The 20,204-nt window shown below is 37.3% G+C and overlaps 1 protein-coding gene across 1 annotated transcript in view; it reads left to right on the top strand.

Moving 5' to 3' along the window:
- The window catches only part of LOC105441437 (ubiquitin carboxyl-terminal hydrolase 24), a 64,902-nt gene that overhangs the window by 20,467 nt on the left and 24,231 nt on the right, over positions 1 to 20,204 (top strand). Inside the window, exons 15-30 of the mRNA XM_030988643.1 lie at positions 320 to 508; positions 6,251 to 6,391; positions 6,965 to 7,131; positions 7,691 to 7,871; positions 8,594 to 8,692; positions 11,103 to 11,225; positions 11,725 to 11,843; positions 12,744 to 12,828; positions 13,897 to 14,040; positions 14,494 to 14,690; positions 15,371 to 15,596; positions 16,806 to 16,974; positions 17,415 to 17,573; positions 17,977 to 18,211; positions 18,651 to 18,712; positions 19,166 to 19,357. Coding sequence (XP_030844503.1) covers positions 320 to 508; positions 6,251 to 6,391; positions 6,965 to 7,131; positions 7,691 to 7,871; positions 8,594 to 8,692; positions 11,103 to 11,225; positions 11,725 to 11,843; positions 12,744 to 12,828; positions 13,897 to 14,040; positions 14,494 to 14,690; positions 15,371 to 15,596; positions 16,806 to 16,974; positions 17,415 to 17,573; positions 17,977 to 18,211; positions 18,651 to 18,712; positions 19,166 to 19,357 — 2,488 coding nt within the window. The remainder of the gene's footprint in view (positions 1 to 319; positions 509 to 6,250; positions 6,392 to 6,964; positions 7,132 to 7,690; positions 7,872 to 8,593; positions 8,693 to 11,102; positions 11,226 to 11,724; positions 11,844 to 12,743; positions 12,829 to 13,896; positions 14,041 to 14,493; positions 14,691 to 15,370; positions 15,597 to 16,805; positions 16,975 to 17,414; positions 17,574 to 17,976; positions 18,212 to 18,650; positions 18,713 to 19,165; positions 19,358 to 20,204) is intronic.

The following is a 20,204-nucleotide window of genomic DNA, read 5'->3' as shown; positions in this document are numbered from 1 at the left end:
CAACTCTTATCTAACCGAACCACAAGAGGATAGAATGGTGTGTCAGAATGTCCTTTGGCAAGACATTAATCTACATTTGCCATTCTCTACCCAGGTGAGGTAAATGGGTGCCCGGTAGGAAGAAATTCCTTGAATGCTTGAGCACCTTTTATTGGTAGCTCGGCTAAAGCTGGGTAATGATATGATTGCAGGGCCCTCGGGGAGAACAGTATGTATACTAATGAGGCTACCCTGGGTAAACAAGACATCAAGATTATTATTATTATTATTTTTAGAAGTGACTCGTATGTGCTTGATTGATCCCATCCTCTCCTATCAGACATGCTATGAGTGGTTCCGTCATGGTCTAGCGGACCTGGAGACAGAGACACAGATGCAGCTCTTCAAGGATAAGCTACTCAGACTAGAATCAACCCACCTCTCACCCATGGGCTTTGACTGTGTACGAGCGTTCTTTGAGTCTATCAACACAAACAATCACAGTCTACGCAAGGGTGCTACAGGACTGGTAACTATCATTTCTTTGTGTTTGTTTCATATTGGTCGGTATCACCAACATGTGATATACAGCGAGACTCGTCTTCAGAGACCACCCAAGGGAAACAAGATAAGTGGTCTTTATGTACAGGTCATACCATAGTACATGTTTCAATGAGAAACCATTTTCACGGGAAACACAAAATATGGTCTTTGTAGACAGGTGGTCACTAAAGCAGGTTTGACTGTATTACAAACATGTCATCTATATACAATGAAACCTGTCTTTAAAGACCACCCAAGAGAGACAAAAAAAGTGGTCTTTATAGGCAGGTGGCCCGCACGCTCCTGAATCGTCAAGCTCAGCAATAGATGATAGCGATAATTTAAGTCTTCACGCGGAGGATCTTAATGTAAACGCTACAAATGTAATAAACATCAATGAGAAACAAACGCAAATTGAAAAAACTACAGCTTCCAAGGATGAAAGTGAACTAAATGAAGGACACAATGTGACAAATACACAAGGATATTATGAACTTGTTGATGGCATGATTCCGGAACTCTGTTCAACCGGTTTAAAGATATGTCATATAAATATAAACTCTCTCCCACACAAAATGGATGAACTGAAAATTCTTCTAGGTAACGATCCATTTGACATTGTTGCAATTTCAGAAACACATTGTGATTCCACAATTACGGATTTAGATATATCATTAGATAATTTTTGTGTAACTCGAAAAGATCGATCAAGACACGGAGGAGGCATAGCGCTCTATGTAAAAAATAATATAAGTTTCGAAGTTATTAGTCAACTTGATAATGAACTAGAAGTAATTTTTGTCAAAGTTAAACAAAAACAAACACATCCTTTGTATCTGGGAGTTGTCTATAGACCTCCGAATTCACCAAATGAGTTTTTTGATAAGCTATCTGAAATAATTCACTCGATCAGTGAGAATGCAGGAGAAATCATAATTATTGGTGATTTTAATTGTGATTTATTACCAGAAATCTGCACTCCATTTTCCCGAGCCCTTTTGTCATTAATGGATACTAATCTATTACATCAACTCATTAGTGTACCCACCCGTGTTACGCCCCACACAAAGTCATTGATCGATCACGTATTTTCATCCATCCCAGAGGAACACCAACACACGGGAGTGGTGAAGACTCATATAAGTGATCATTATCTAATATTCACTGTTTTTGGATATGCAAGGGCCAAGCAAAAGAATGATGATAATATTATTGAGTATCGATGCTTTAGACATTTTTCTAATGATAATTTTGTCACCATGTTACAGAACTTGCCTTTCAACGAGATTTTAAATGATAAGGATCCAAATCATGCTTGGCAATGTTGGGTTGACTTGCTCATAAGTGCCGTCAACAAGCACGCACCAGTAAAGAGTAAACGTATTAGATCCAAGTTGTGCCCGTGGATTACTGGCGATTTAATAGAGGCCATGAATAGGCGTGATTGGCTTTACACAATGGCAACTAAGCCTAGCAATCCCGATAGCTCTGAATTTTGGTCAGAATACAAGTCATTAAGAAACGAAATTACGTGTATGATCAGAAATGCCAAAAATGATTATATAAATGCTCTACTCCATGAGAACGGCGGAACTCCTAACGCCATGTGGAAAACTTTGAAACTCATATCATCATCTAAAAAAGAGAGTAACCTTAAACTGGAAGTAGATGGTGAAGAAGTAATTGATGCCGAGAAGATAGCCAATCACTTTAACAATTACTTTGTGGACGCAGTTGATACTATGTTTAATCCTCTTAACTTTGAAAATGATGTTAACAACTCCACCATTGATAGAGCTAGTGAACCATCTGTACACAGCGATACTGTTGATACCGTTCCTCCAGTCAATTCGTTTGATCTCCCAGTTATAACAGATGAATTTGTTATGAAGGAAATCGAACGTATCCCAATTAAAAAAGCCACCGGCCCAGACGATGTTTCAATAAAATTACTAAAATTTGCATGCAATTCTCAAAATGTAATACAAAGCCTTACTTATATACTTAATTCATCTTTGGATCAGGGAATTTTTATGCCTCCGTTACGAAGTAGCCGGAGGCATTATGTTTTCGGGTTGTCCGTCCGTCCGTACGTACGTCCGTACGTACGTCCCGTTCTCGTGATCGCGTTATCTGAAGAACCGATTGATGGATTCCTGCCAAACTTTGGTCATGTATGTATCTTTCAGAGCCGATGAACTGATTAGATTTTGGGGTCACGAGGTCAAAGGTCAAAGGTCACAGGGCTCATTATGTATGCAAAAACAGCTTGTGATCGCGTTATCTGAAGAACCGATTGATGGATTCCTGCCAAACTTAGGTCATGTATGTATCTTGCAGAGACGATGAACTGATTAGATTTTGGGGTCACGAGGTCAAAGGTCAAAGGTCATAGGGCTCATTATGTATGCAAAAACAGCTCGTGATCTCGTTATCTGAAGAACCGATTGATGGATTCCTGCCAAACTTAGGTCATGTATGTATCTTGCAAAGACGATGAACTGATTAGATTTTGGGGTCACGAGGTCAAAGGTCAAAGGTCATAGGGCTCATTATGTATGCTGAAACAGCTCGTGATCGCGTTATCTGAAGAACCGATTGATGGATTCCTGCCAAACTTAGGTCATGTATGTTACTTGCAGAGCCGATGAACTGATTAAATTTTGGGGTCATGAGGTCAAGGTCAAAGGTCATGCGGCTCATTATGCATGCAAAAATAGCTTGTGATCGCATTATCATTAGAACAGATTGATGGATTCCTCCCAAACTTAGATCATGTATGTATCTTGCAGAGCCAATGAACTGAGTAGATTCTTGGGTCATGAGGTCAAAGGTCAAAGGTCATGGGCTCATTATGTATGCAAAAATAGCTTGTGAACGCATTCTCATTAGAACTGACAGATGGATTACTATTTAACTCGGGACATCTTGCAGAGCCAATGAACTGAGTAGATGTTAGGGTCATGTGGTCAAAGATCAAAGGGTCATATATGTATATGAGAAATTGCTTGTAATCACGATATTCTGAGAACCTGTTAATGGATTTCAATTGAACTTGAATTTGAACAATTTCTTCTGTTTTGGTTTGTAAAATTGCTCTATGACGGAGGCATCATTTCGACTGCGCGCAGTCGAAGTTCCATCTAGTTTTTGATGAATGGAAGATCGCACGAGTCCAACCTATTTATAAAGCTGGAAGTAAACTCAGCGTTGAAAATTATAGACCAGTTTCGTTATTGTCCATACCATCCAAAATACTGGAAAAAGCTGTGAACACGGAATTTCAAGAATATTTAAAAGTAAATAAGATATTAACAGAAAGGCAGTTTGGCTTCCGCCCCAACCATTCATGCGAAACTGCCCTGCTTTGTATGGTAGATTTATGGGCCCAAAACGTGGACAAAGGCAACTTAAACGGTGTTGCGTATATTGATATGAGGAAGGCATTCGATGCAGTGAATCACTCAACTCTATTAATGAAGTTAAAAAACGTTGGTTGCACGGATAGAGCCATAAAATGGTTTCGGTCCTATCTAGGAGGCAGGAGCCAGTTTGTGTCTATTAAAGGTAAAAAGTCATCAACGAGAACAATTAATTACGGTGTACCCCAAGGTTCTGTCTTAGCGCCATTGTTATTCTCGATATTTATTAATGACTTGCCCACTAGTATTCATAGTGCGGACATGTTTTTATTTGCAGATGACGCGACCATGTCGGTACAAGGCAAAACATTATCTGAGATCCAAACGAAACTAAATCTTGCTTTAGATGAAGTGTATTCGTGGACGCAAAAAAATAAACTTCTATTGAATACTACTAAAACAAAGGTAATGGTTATTGGGTCGAAGCAAAAGTTACAGACGCTAAACGAAAATAATTTAAATGTGCGTATAAAGACAACACCGATTGAATGTGTGACACAGTACAAATGCCTCGGTGTTATAGTAGACAGCAATCTCTTATTTTCGAAGCATGTCGAAAAAGTAGCTTTACAAATGAAACAGAAATTAGGTATTCTAAGAAGACTCAAAGGCACGTTCAATAAACATTATCTGAGTATGATATACTGGGGCTATATTCTACCTCATGCTATGTACTGCTGCACTGTGTGGACAAATAGATCCCTGCATAATTATGAAACTATAAATAAATTACATAAACGAGCAGCATATATTATATCTGGATGTTCGTGGTCAACTCCTTCACACGAGGTTTTATTACAACTTAATTGGTCAACACTTGAGGCATTGTATTCAAGAGCAATGGGGATTATGGCATTTAAATGTGTTCACCATCTTGCACCTGCCTTATTGGCAAACAAATTTATTTTACATGATGATGTAGCACAACGCATGACACGTAATTCCCATCAACTTAAGCTGGAATCCAATAGGTGCAATACAGAATTTTTTAAGTGCTCCTTTGTAAACTCTGCAATAACACTCTGGAATAATCTACCCATAGAAACCAGGTTCTCCCCCAATCTGAACGTATTCAAAAGCAATTTATCACACTGAGTCTGGAACGCTCTTGTTCATTGCCGTGCAATATGAATGCTGCAATCTCCTTTAACATTTTATTTTAATTAGCACACGCCAATAATGAATCTTGCTTACTTATTTTATCAATATGCTAAACAACATTATCATTGATGTTTTTTTTTTTTTTTTAAACCTCAATCAAGGAATCTTTGAAATTGTATTTCATGTACTTAAGCAATACCATGTTATGAATTGATTATGATACTAACATATGCATGTTATTATATTTATGTGCATAATATGTCAACTATTTGTTTTTATAATTAATAGTTTAAATTATTAAATGGGAAAGTATTAATAGTATATATGGTATAACGTAATGGTGACGGCAAACTTTTTTAACATTGGAATATATTGCAATAATTTGTTTTGATATTTATACCATACTTTGTTTTAACTTTAACCTAATACTATGTGTTATTGCGTACAAATGTCAACTACATGTATATATATATATATTTTAATTGTGGGTTTTTGTTGTTGTTTGTTTACAATAGTTTTAATTATAAACTGGGAAAGTATTTAATTGTATACATTTTATAATTACTCAATGGTGACGGTAAACTTTTTTTAACATTGAAATATTCGCAACAATTTTATAAATATCTATAGCATACCTTATCTTAATTTGAACTTCGTATACTATGAAATGTACTGTATCGCCTTTTTATTGCATGTCCGAATTATCTCTCATATTATAATGTGCATTTATCGTTGTTTTGATTGACATTATTATTGAACCATGTATGTTGTAAAGGGCCCTGATGAAAACCAGCTCATGCTGATCGGGCTACCCTTTTTAAAGATGTGAAATAAATAATAAATAAATAAATGTACAGGTCCTATAGTACATGTTTCAATGAGAAACCATTTTCAAGGGAAACAGAAAATTTGTTCCTTGTGAAGGCATTTAAAGAGCCATGCTTTTCAGGGAACCTTTTTTCTCTGATGTTCTTCCACCCTTGCACAATAACAATGAAAACACTCACAAATTATTTTTCACCTCTCCCCAGAACTCAACCTTCTCTTTAAGCAAGCTCCTCTATATATATCAGTTATGTGATTCATCATTAGGATTATCCATACTTCATATCCGATTTTGATTATCCACATTAGTTTGAACCCATTTGATGACAGAAAATGAAACTGCATTTATTTCTTCTCTCTTGTGGTACTTACTCTTTCAGATTGTTGAGAAGCTGGACCTGTTTGGCCTTGATTTCATGTGGAAGATGGTTCTAGAGTCTACCAACGAATCCATCGCTGAGATGGCTATCAGACAGATCATGAGCATGTCTTATACCAATCTAGCTCAGAGACTTAAAAAGGTAAAAGATCCTTGGTCGATAGTGTCTTGGCTCAACAACATTGAATTCAGAACCCTAAACATATACCAGGGCTCTGGTTCATAAAACAAATGTTAAGCTTCTATGACAAATTTTCTCTCAACCAATCAGATGCCTTGATTTCAGTAGCTTATAACAGTTTTTGTAACTTGTGATTGATAACAAGTTTTATAAAACAAGCCCTGATGCATTGGCAGAAAGCACACAAACATATCTTTTCACCTCATGCTTATTTTGAATGCTTTGCTATTTGGCAAATAAACATGAACATAAAAATCCAGAAATTGGCACCATCTTGAAAGTACAAAACTAAATAATATAATTCCATATGTATTGGCATTTTTCGAAAGATTTGAACTAAGTCTCTGTTCATGTGTATTTTTTGCCAATAAATTATTTCTCAATAGAAAAATGTTTCCCAAGTCGACAATTTGAATCGGTATCTTGTAGATCAAACTTTGCTATATGATAAAATATTATCATACAAATTCCTCAATAATATTCCCTATAAAAAAAATAATTCATTTTCAACTTTTATGATTTGTTGCCATGTAGGATGTGCTTGATCTTCATAAGCATTTCATCTCCGAGTGTTACAAACGTCTTGAGCTGGCGTACATGGCAGTCAAAGGTACAGCCATGGCAGAGGCTGTTGCTATGGCAACTAAGACGTTGACAGCAGTGTCCGTGCCCGAGGCAGCCATTGTACCATGTCCATCAAGGTAAGAGAATTTGTAAACGTTACTCATAAAATGCCTTAGGTTGCTTGAAGATCCTTTATCTTAATGTTGTATATTTTGCTTCCGGACATTGAAAACCTTATATTCCTCATGACTGGTTCTATAATGCACATGATTGGTTTTCTTCATTTTGAAAAATGACAGGGCAGGTCAGCAACTATACATTTAGAGGCTTGTACGTCTAGCAAAGATCTATGTTCTGATCTTTTAAACCAGTTCACATTACTATAATTTTGAATAATATTCTGCTGATTAAATTACGAAGGTTGGCTGAGTAAACTACAACATTGCTAGAAATACAGTGGTTCCTTTAAGCAACAAAAACCTATGTACTGTAGCTACTAATTCTAAGATGATAAAAAGGTTATTCCCTGAAACTTTTTTGAAAAATCACATGTATATTCAGGGAAGGCAGTACAGGCTCCATAATCTATACTTATCTTAGCTGAGACCTACTTAGTGGCTGTTGAGGACAAGTTCAGATCATTAATTTTATTGTACTATTTGTTTTAGTGGAGTTTCATTTATTTCATCATGACAGGGCGGGTAAGCTACTGGAAATCGAGAGGCTTCTGCAGCTAGCGGAGACCTACGTCGTGACTGTTGAAGATCAGTTCACATCACCACGCACAATCCTTCCACATGGTGCATCCTTCCAGGGTCATACCATCACAATGCATGTCACATGTACAGACTCGCATCGTAGTGAGTTTGTTATAGTGGTAAGATAATAATTCTATTTTTTAACTCTTATCATGCCACATGGCTAATCCCCATTGTGCCAAGCCCCAAATCCCTCCGTGCCAAGTTTATTTTGAGATAATCTGATTAACGTGATGGTTCTATGAATAGCGCGTGCAAAACACACAGCACAGTCCAATGAGCATGAACAATAACTGCTATTACGAATGCGTGCAAGCATGCACCAGGCATTGAAGCAATGGCTCGCCCGCATGTACAAAGCACTATAACGGTAGCGTGCATGCAGCCTTATGGCAGGCTATGAGCTAAATCCTATAGATTCTTTTATTGTACCAAAATAAAAATTTCTGAATACTTGAAATATGATTTTCAGAGTCTGGGCCCCCATTTTACATCTTTATCTTGGAGATTGGTCCTTATGCAAGTGAAAATTAATGTAGGAGACTTGTGTGTTCTTAACACATTTGCTTTCAACACTAATCCAATTTCTTTGAGAGGCTTTTCACAGAGAATTCAATGGACTTCAATTGTAATATTCAAACATATAGCTGTCGCTTTGTTTGCATTAGTTTAGTTCAGCGTGCCTTTGAACCGAGACATTTCGATTTTGGACGTACTTGTATAACAAACTACACTATAGATACTATTACTAGCAAAATATGCTTTTCTAGATATGTTCAAATTGCACGATGTTTATTTATTGATGTTTCATTAATTATGATGTAATCATTTTATATTGCAGGGTCACAGCAATGAAACATTACAGAGTGTAAGACACAAGATAGCACAGCGTCTCAAGACAACACTAGACAATGTACAGATTATGGCCCATGATCGCCTGGTAAGTACCTCTTAATGATAATAATAATAATTAAACATTTTTATATAGCGCATAACATATAGGCAAAATTGCATGTCTCTATGCATTTTAAGAAAAAGAAAAAACAATGCACTGGGCTCGTGATTCTGATTGTTAATGAAGTGGTGAAAAGAAATGTCTTCATAGAATTGATAAAGGTTTTTATATTCCACATAATAAGAATCTTGCTCTACGATTGGTCAAAAGTAAATCACGTGATGAAAGATAGTTCGCCCATAATTCTCGCTACCCCAAATAGCGATTCTGCCGAGATCCGGGGAAAATCCTGAAAACGCGCATTGCATTATGGGATAGCTTTTCGACATTACAGCTTCCTGTGCAGGCGTTCGTGATCACAACCCTCTCTTTCACGGTAGAGTTTAACGGCCTTTTGTGCTAAAGTCACTAATTCTGCCCGAAGCTTTCCATTGCATATTATAATCTGTACAAATTACACTGATTGGCATCGATTTTAGCGTGCGTGAAAACTCTGCACAGCGAACACAGGCGCTAGCGCCAGCGGGATGGGACTCTATACCGGAAGTTGTAGTGACGACCCGAGAGAGTGAAAATTACCTCGTCTCGCGAATTTCGAGATTTTCGTTCCTATTTAGGGTAGCGAGAATTGCTGGGAGAAGCAAAAAGTTTGTTACACTGTGTAGATAGGCTACTATCTACACAGTGCAACGCACTTTCACGGAAGATAGAAGTCCTATCTACACACTGCAACACACTTTAATCATCTACATTGCGTATTGCTCTCCTCTTTAAACACGTTTAGTGTTAGTATGCAAACTGTGGTCACGTGCGAGCTATGGTCACACTGCACCATCATACTGCATACACTGTACGTTTTGTACACCGTTTACTAGATGTTAATTGATGACTTGTTGCTCTAGAAAAAAAGGAAGAAGTGAAATGTTTCCAATGTGGAATATACACTGTACACTGTAAAGCAAATAATCACCTTTTGGTTTCAGACGATGGCAAACTATCACTTCCGCGGCAATCTGAATGTATACGCTATCTTTCCTCAGCTTCGCTTCGGAAAGATAGCTACATCCAGATCGCCTCGAAAGTGATAGTTTGTCCCATCACCTTCACCAACAGTAGTTAATTGCCTATTATAGGATCCTATACACACTCTTACTCCAAGTAGGAGTAGTGTGATGTCAGTACCACTGTGTTGTGTGGTTCTATCACTTGGCTAACAATCAAGAAGTTAACTCTATTTAGCCTGGGCTATTTTGTAACTGCATAGTCCAGGGGGGGGGGGAGGGGGGGCTTCTAAAGCCCCCCCCCCCTATGATCTCGGCCGTGTAACGACCGATCGCCGCGAAAATTTGCATACATGTCAAGTGAAGTGTATAGAATACTATGGTAATTTCAATTTTTTGAAAAATTTACTCATTTGCATATTTATGGTAATTTATGCAAATAAGGTCATAAAATTCACATTTTTGCCCATAAGTCAGACATTATTCATATTTAAGCATTCTTTTTCACTACATATATTTGTTAGACCATTTGGAATAATAATACAACACAAAAAATTGAATAACCAGGGTTATTCCTTATATTATCTATTGTTTTGATAATTTCTTATGTATTTATTTGTTTTTTAAACTTATTATTTCATTGTTTTTGTTGTTTTATTTTCTTTCCAACTATAATTCAACTATTTTGACCCCAAAATAAACACCTAAACTATAAACAAGACCAAATAACCAATGTTTTATCTCTTTATTTGAAAAATGAGATTTCCATATGTTTTGTTCACAAATCACAAAAATGAGCGATTTTCGGGCTGACATGCAAAGACAAAAGGACACGTGACTTTGTAATGGTAGGTTCGATTTTCGAAAATATTTCTTTCAAAAGATGCGCACGACTTGAAAGAAAAAAGTCACAAAATTTCAGTGCAAGATTTTCTCGCGTCAAAAAAATTATCGCGAAAAATGTCGAGGGGGGCTAAAGCCCCCCCCCCCCCCAGCTAAATAGGGTTAAGGGATGGAACCCCTGTCTGATGCTTTTGTGCCCTGGCAAGGCATTTTATCCATAGTCACTTCTCGTGACCTAAGTGAAAGACTGTCGGCTTTGTGTACAGGAAATTACAAGTGTATAATCACTATCGTTCACTTGGGCTAATCCCTTGAGTAACCCATCTGTCCTCTTGTGCATCGGATCAAACTTCAAGCGCTGTAGATCTCTAGAGCTTATTTACAAGCATTTACATGAACTTAACTCACAGGTAAACTACTCTGTTAAGGTACAGTCCTTTTAAACTTAGTCCGTATTGGGCCAAATGAATTTTTGGAAGCTAACCAACTATCCATATCTTGCTTTTTAGCAAACGTGGATTAATCCTTCAATCGTTGTACTTACTTTACAGATGCTAACTACCAAGGATCAGAAGCTGTTATCTGAACTTGAGTTTGATGAGGAGCAAGATCTTAACATCAAGCTTCATGGACCGGTCAGCTCAACGGTCAGCAATAGTGCCCGCATCGATGAGGTCAGTAGTCAGTATCGTTATTAGAAATGAAACGTCTCAGTTTCAAAATCAGAAGCTTCACACACTCCTATGTATGTTCCATAGTGTGGGGAAAATAATTGGAGCTACTAGACTATAATACTCTCTCATTTGCCTGCAAGTAAAGTAGATGGGATCTGTATTCATCGTTGTAAATAATGATTAAATATCTCAGTTTCAAGGTAAAAAAAAGTTTCACACACAATCCTTTGTTCCGTAGTTCAGGAGCAAGTAAGCTTATTTTCCTCCAAATTTACCATTTATTATGTATGGCAAAAGAAATTCCATTAAAACAGTTGCAAATTATTCTGTTTTATAAGGGGCTTGTAGAATGCAACAAAATTTAATATACAGTGAATCATGCATCATTCTCTTTTATATTTCAATTAAGTTTTGACATGAGAAAATGATTCAACTGCAGCTCACTAATTGAGTTGAATTTGCATATAATGATAGTACTTCTTCTGATTTTCCATTTTAGAACATGTCAAGTTTTGGACAGCAGTCTGAGCTGGAGCGTTCGTTACCTGGTGTCGTCATGGCAACTGGTGGTCAAGTCTTTGACATGCTCTATCAAACTGCCGATATAGATGAACCAAGGTATTTTGATAATAACATTGTTTAGTTTGGTTTTTGTCTGCTAAAATAATGAAGGAAAAAAAAAGCCTTGTTTTATCACAGAGTGCAATGTGCCGATGTAGTGCATGTGTGATATCTTCTTGTTCAAAGACTGCTTATCTTACCAATAAATTGTTAAGCCTTTGTACAGGTTTGTGTTTCCAATATTCATTTATGCTGCAAGAAAAGTATGAAGAGATTGATTAGATAAATATTAACATGGATCATCTGTAGAAACAGTCCAATACCCTGTTCCAAGACGGATTATCTTACCAATAAATTGTTAAGCCTTTGTACAGGTTTGTGTTTCCAATATTCATTTATGCTGCAAGAAAAGTATGAAGAGATTGATTAGATAAATATTAACATGGATCATCTGTAGAAACAGTCAAATACCCTGTTCCAAGACGGATTATCTTACCAATAAATTGTTAAGCCTTTGTACAGGTTTGTGTTTCCAATATTCATTTATGCTGCAAGAAAAGTATGAAGAGATTGATTAGATAAATATTAACATGGATCATCTGTAGAAACAGTCAAATACCCTGTTCCAAGACGGATTATCTTACCAATAAATTGTGAAGCCTTTGTACAGGTTTGTGTTTCCAATATTTATTACGATGTAAGGAAAAGATAAAGAGATGGATTAGATAAATATAAAAAGTCAAATATCACTCTCAGGTATATGGATGTCGATCAACTTGTCTTTCTTCAAGTTAAGAAGTATACACAATGTAAGAGATTTATGATCAAATATACTTTCTTTGGGGTACTACTACAATAGTACATACCTTTTCTCCCTATTCAGTACTATTTTTATATAAGCATGTCAAAATGTGAAGTTTGAAGTTAAATGAAAGTTGTGTTTCAATAAATTTACAGGATAACAGAGAGAGTTCGGAAACTTCTCATGATGATTCCCACGGATCCATCGATACCGGAATCATTGGATTCTATATGTAGACAGGTAAGCTAGCATTCTGTATCTCCTTAAAAAAATTACGCTGTGGAAACATACCTATACAGTATGTGCAAGGATCTTTTCTCTATGTTCTTGTTTTAGGGGCCATGGAACATTACTACATCATGCATTACATTTAGAACGAGACCACTCTAAATTTAATACTCAAGATACTTTTGCATGTATGAGACTTTCATGAGTGGTTCTGATACACACAATTTAATTGACTCAGCACCAAATATTTTTTATCTGTGAATGATCAAATTCATCATGATCATATTCATCATGATCATCATCATCATGATGATCATCATCATGATCATCATCATCATGATCATATTCATCATGATCATCATGATCATTATCATCATTATCTTCATCATCATCATCATCATCATCATCATCATCATCATTGCCTTCTTCCTATTCTTCTTCATCATCATTGATATCATCATCATCATTGTTATCATCATCATTTTCTTCTTCTTCTTCTTCTTCTTCTTCTTCTTCTTCTTCTTCTTCTTCTTCTTCTTCCTCTTCCTCTTCCTCTTCCTCTTCCTCTTCCTCTTCCTCTTCCTCTTCCTCCTCTTCCTCTTCCTCCTCTTCCTCCTCTTCTTCCTCTTCTTCCTCTTCTTCCTCTTCTTCCTCTTCCTCCTCTTCTTCCTCTTCTTCCTCTTCTTCCTCTTCTTCCTCTTCTTCCTCTTCTTCCTCTCCTTCCTCTTCTTCCTCTTCTTCCTCTTCTTCCTCTTCTTCCTCTTCTTCCTCTTCTTCCTCTTCTTCCTCTTCTTCCTCTTCTTCCTCTTCTTCCTCTTCTTCCTCTTCTTCCTCTCCTTCCTCTTCTTCCTCTTCTTCCTCTTCTTCTTCTTCTTCTTCTTCTTCTTCTTCTTCTTCAATATGTGGGACCTAAAGCCGTCGGCCATCTGGTTGCTTACTAGCAAGCATTTATGCTTTCTTAGCAGTCAGGTAAAATAATCACCACCACCACCACAAGAAACTGCATAGTTATCATCATCAACATCAACATCGTCATCATCATCGTTATTATAATATTACCTTATGATTCTTTTCCCACAGACCTCAGACAATGTAACTAGTCTAGGTGGAGAAACGTCAGGGTCTGAAAGCAACAAGGATTCTTCCAGGGCAACCCTAGAGGGTTTGTTCAGAGCTAACAGTACACATGGCATGTCAGCATTCAGAGTGCTCTACAACCTTGAGGTACAGTTTATTTTATCTGATAATTGGAGCCCCAAATCCTTCCTCCTTTAACTTTGATTGGCTCCGTTGTGAGTTTGTAGTTTAAGCATATCAGTGTATTTTTTTATTGACAACACAACTATTACATAAACTGATTTTTAGTTTAGAAATCAGTGATTTCTTGTGTAAGTCAGAGAGTTTGTTTGTAAACTTTCCAATTTTTATTTGTAGTGGGAGAAAACACAAATTGTCATGGCAACTTCATCTTCAAAAAAAGTGAAAGTGAAAATTGCTTGAATTAGTCAATATTGTATTCTTGGTTTCCTCAAAACAATTTGAAATCAAGGACACCATCAAGCTTTATCATATGATAGACAGTGAATATTGTTTTTATATTTTATACAGCATTTTCTTTCATAAATACCATTTCAATTCAATTCAATTAAATGTCCTCTTGTATTTGATTGTTCACAGGTTCTGAGTAGCAAGCTGATGCCTTCAATGCAGGAAGACATCGGTACCCAAACCAGCGCACAGAACTTCAGAGAGAGCTTCCTCAATGCAGGAGGTCTGAGTCTAGTCATAAATGCCTTGCAGAAAGATTCCATTCCACAAGATGTTGATGATGAGACCAGGAGGGGATGTTATTCTATATGTCTACAGTTAGCAAGGTGAGAAGGGTTGACAGGGGAATATTACAGATGGACATGGTGGTAGCAGTATTGTTACTTCACTGATGATGATGGTGATGATGGAGATGACAATGATGATGACTTAGATTGTGTTAAAGGTGATGATGATGTTCACAATGATAGTTATGATGATGATGATGATGATTGTGATGATGATGGTGGTGGTGGTGGTGGTGGTGGCGGTGGTGATGATGATGGTGGTGGTGGTTATGATGGTGGTGATAATGGTGTGGTGGCGTTGATGATGGTGTTGTTGATGGTAATGGCGGTGGTGATGATGATTGTGGTGATGTTGGTGGTGATGGTGGTGGTGTTGTTGGTGATGGTGGCGGTGGTGATAATGGTGTGGTGGTGATGATGATAGTGATGTTGATGGTGATGGTGGTGATGATGGTGGTGGTGTTGTTGATGATGGTGATGGCGGTGGTGATGATGATGATGATGGTGGTGATAATAGTTATGGTGGTGGTGGCGATAATGATGGATATGGTTTTGATGATCATCATATTGGTTGTGTTAATGATAATGTTGATTACTTGTATCATGAAGATTGAGTATGGTGATCATTTCCTCCTACATGTATATTAATCATTCAAAATCTTAAATTGGAAAGCATCGCATGAGTTCAGAGTTCTTATTGTTCTTGTCACACCAACTAGGTTTCTACTATGTGGACAGACGACCACTGATCTCAAGGAAAGTGATCTGTCACTCAATGACAGCAGTGTCTTTGATAACTCTGGAGCAGATTCATCTACTGTCTTCTCATCTAGCTATGGAAGCTCACCTCGTAAGATGAGTCTGTTAGAAAGAATATCCAGCGTAGAGGCCAGTGGGGATCTAGCAAATAGAGAGGGCACTTCGGTGGCAATCACCGTCATTCAGGTAGGCAAGACAGATGTTTAGTTAAAGGTAAAGACCACTATTGGAAACACCCCAATTTCAAAAAATGAAATGGAAGCTCTCATTACCAATCATGTGAAAGAATATGTTTTGACTAATACATGATGATAAAAAATTTGCCAGGAAACCGCCTACTAATTCATATATTTGGTAAATTTGTTTCTCTCATGGTCTGTGAGAGATATAGGGTAGTCCCATATACATCTTTCTGTGTATAGTGCTTGTAACTTTACGAAGAATGGGCCAAATTTCTTATCATTTTGATGATTCCAGAACCTTGCAGATGCTAGATGCTAGATGATCAACCTTTTCTGATCGATTCCACAACGTTTCTTTCACAATGCAATCGCATGACCATAACTGGTCTTTACCTTTAAGAGCATTAGGCAGTTAATGTAGATAAATTTGTAAGATGAAAGAAAATAATGATGAAAGCCACTAGGCTAACAGAAGATAGGAAGGTGTGGCAAGCCATTGTGAAACAGAAGCCATCATACATCCCGTGATGGTATGGACGGCTTAAGTCAATGTCAGTCATAGAGGCCAATGAACAGGGAAGGCTTGTTTGTAGCAATGGTAGTCATTCAGGCGAGTTTGCGAAATGAAAGTCGAGAGAGTTTTGAGAAAGCATATTGCCAAATATCACTTTCTTCTGGATCATTCTTTACATGTTTCTGCATGCTTTCTGAGGTATTACTATAGTGTTTTACTTTCGCAAAGGCAAAGAGATTATTTGTAAACTTGTGGATAAACTTATTTAAAAGTTATACTGCCTTCATCTTGTGTTATCAAATGACTTTGTTTATGAAGTTCTAAGGACTATCATGACAGGCATTTCACAAAACTTGTCATCAATGACAAATGACAATTTGTGTTATAAGCTACTGAAATCCTTGCTTCTGATTGGTTATCAGCAGATTTGTCACTGATTTTTGTTATTTGTCATTGAAAAAGGGCTTTGTGAACGCCCCCTAGTAGTATACTCTGGTCATTACAAGCACACAAAATGTACATTGATAGTGTCACCATATTATGGTGAAGTCGGTCATAAACTTTGGCTTCCACTTGTGATCTTGTCCTTTTATACTTTAAACTATGAATACCCATGACTTTATACCAAGGGAAGCTACATGTAGTCGTTGTCTTTCAACTCACACAATAATATCATAATGATATCCTTTTATCTTTTAGACTATGAATGCCAATGACTTCACATCGATGATCGCCTGTCTTATGCGTGTTACCTGGGCAGCGGCTGCAGGTCAGCTAAGATTAGCCAGCGCTAGCCAACCCATCAAGGAGGTGGCCGGTGGAGGGTTTGCTATGGGCATCGGTAGGAGGAGTAGGCATAGCAGTGCAGGTTAGTCAAATAGTGACAGTAATTGATAATTTTTCTGCACTCCCATTCTTTTCCAATTTAAGCCTTGACCGTCACTTTAATAAAGTTGTGTACACCTTGTGTTTAATGTGTCCTGATGGTCAAAAGCCACCAACAAGTCACCAGAAACACAACAAGAATTCAAGCTCTTCCTTGAACTGCATCACTTGTAGTTTATGTGGTATCAACCACTGAATTGGCAAAAAAGCAACTAATATATCTATTCAGAGAAATGCCTTACCTCCCCATCCACCCCATTGTCAGATTTGTTTCTAGTCGTTGATTTGTAAAAATACCTTGGAATGAATATACTAACAAATATTGTGTGTCTCAGTATTGTCTTTCTTAGATGATTTATATGTTTTTGAGATTTGAATAAAAATATTCATGTTTTCTTTTCCTCATGTTTCTGTTTTCTATAGGGAGTACAAACAGTTCATCCAGTCATGATAGCGAGTCTCAGGTATTACATGCTGGGATCTGTCTCAATACTACGGCTGTCAGTGGGAAAGATGCAGCCATAGCCAGGGAAGCTCTGGAACTACTTGTAGCTTGTCTCCAGCTTAGGACACATAACCTAGGTTGGTACTGATAGATGATAAGAGATAGAGAGAGGGAGGGAGGGAGGGAGAGGGAGACAGAGAGAGAGACAGAGAGAGAGACAGAGGGACAGAGAGAGACAAAAAGACACATAGGAAGAGAGAGGGAGAGAGAGACAGACAGACATGCAGACATACAGGCAGACAGACAGACAGATAGACAGAGACATACATTAAAATAGAAAGGTTAAAAAAAATGAAGTGAGTGGCAGTAACAAACCAGGAAATTTGGAAAAAGAGAGAAAGAAGAGTAATAGTAAGAGGAAATGGGAAAAGTTGATTATCTAAATTTTACTGGTGGGTGAGTGTACATGTATACTCACCAAACTAGACTGCATATTCTTCTTGTAATATTTCTGTCTTCAACTCTACCTCCAACACCAAGGTGCCTTATATACCCTGCCTGGAGTGAATGACTTCATCATCGACATCCTCCTCTCCTCGCCCCACCCTGAGGTGAGGGGTGCAGCCCTGGACCAGTTCTACACCCTCACCTCCACCAGCATCAGTAACGAGAGCGTGAGGATCCTGCATCCTCGGGACTTTGTGCTCCAGGTCCTCCTCCAGGCCCGAGTGCCTCTCTGGACCTCCAGCTCACTGGTTAGAGGAGCTAACCAAAGGTATGACATCAATTCAGGGAATGGAATTCAAAATTGAATTAATAATTGAATTGATAATTGAATTGAAAGGAATGTTATTGGGTGGATTGAAATAGAATTGAATTGATAGTTGAATTGGAATGAATGATATTGGGCATTGAAATAAAATTGCATTTGTGAATTGAGCCGAGCCAACCGTGACCAGCTGTTGTCATATGTTGGCTCCATTTATGAAATATATAGTTATTGTCATGCTGAAATTTACTCAATAAGTGTCATCGTACATGTAGGTTGGACAAAATTATGTACTGATGGTTTATCTTTAGATCCTTTTGTATTTGTTATCCTTGAGGTATCTTTAGATGTAATGTCATTGATTTGTACTTGGATTGAAATCATGTGACCCAATACATATTTATTTATTCTCAAAGTAAATGGTTTTGATATTTTTCCTATGCAGAATACTGAACCAGTCCGCACAGTACTTTGAGTTGAGATGCCGTCTTCTGGAGGGATTGAGGGGTGAGCTATAATTCAATTCTTGAGATAGATCCATGCTGGTGTGTGTTGGGGGGGGGGGGGGGGGACATCGGAGGGGCAAGTACATCATAGTCACACCTTTGTAGCATATGGTTTGCTATCTCTTTATTATGTTATTTACTATGTTAAGTTTATAGTCATTTTAGTAGTTATAAGATTTGTCTATTTCTCTGTGTTGATTCCTTTTATGTGATTATATTTCTCATCATTATGCTTGTAAAGCGCATACAGAAACTTATGTTTATTATGCGCTTTATGAATATTGTATTGTTATTATATTATTATTATGTATGATATTCATGTACATTTACAGATCGATTCAAACAGAGACTCCAATGGGAACTTATAGTTATGCATAAGTCTAGCAAAGACTATTTTAAAGAAAATTAAATGGATTTTCCACCTTTTATGATTCCATGCTTTTATTATCTACAGTGAATGAGCAGAAGTTCTTGAAGGTCAACATCGTGTCCATGCTTGGTGATGAGATCGACTGGTTACATAACTTTGAGCCTGGAGACTCTGAGGATATGAACCTATCTAGTACAGATAACACCATCGTAGCAGGTCATCTTCATCTTATCAGGACGCTACTCACATGTGAGGGGGTCGACAAGAGGAAAATAGGTAAGATTATTTTTCAAGGATTCTTGAATTGGTGTATATGCATCATATTCATTCAAGTGTAATTGACAACAAATTCAGCAGAAAAATTCAAATGAGAAAATACACATTCACATATTTCCAGATTACGGCAAGAACTTTTAAATGCCTTCCATTTGCCAAATAGAACGAGGTATTATAACGAGTGAAGAACGGTTTAACAGCTGCACAAATGCAACTTTGAGAATTCCTTCTAGTCCCTTATTCTGACTTGTTTGAAACATAAATCAGCACAACTTGAAAGGAAATACATTCCAGATGAAATAGATAGCTATCAATCAATCAAAGTGGGTTCTCTCTAGGAAAGGTGATAGACCACTAAACAACCGTTTGGAAGATTGGAAGATCTCTTTATCTCTTTAAAGAGAAACTTAGGTTCTGGGAAGAGGTGAACAATAATTTGAGAGCGTTATTGTATAATGCAAGTGCGGAAAAACATCAGATAAAAAATGTTCCCTGAAAATCATGGCATGTTACATAAAAATTGGGACAGATTTATATATCTTTCTGTGTACAGTGCTTGTAACTTTACCAGACTGGGCCAAATTTCTTATCATTTTGATTATTCCAGAACCTTGCAGTACACACCAATACTTATATGCTAGATGATCAACCTTTTCTAATCGGATCCACAACAGTTTTTTTCACAATGCAATCGCATGACCAGAACTCAACTTTATCTTTAAATCCCCTGTTACCTAAATGCACCTGTACCAGTGCAACCACATGTCCCTTTGTTGCTTATTTTAATGCATATGAATTCGTTCTCGTACTAAATATTCCTTGATTAATCCATTGGTTTCTCTATGTG

This window comes from Strongylocentrotus purpuratus, unplaced genomic scaffold (assembly GCF_000002235.5).
Source record: "Strongylocentrotus purpuratus isolate Spur 01 unplaced genomic scaffold, Spur_5.0 spur5_contig_840, whole genome shotgun sequence".
Lineage (NCBI taxonomy): Eukaryota > Metazoa > Echinodermata > Echinoidea > Camarodonta > Strongylocentrotidae > Strongylocentrotus > Strongylocentrotus purpuratus.
This window is presented reverse-complemented; position numbering and strand designations above follow the sequence as displayed.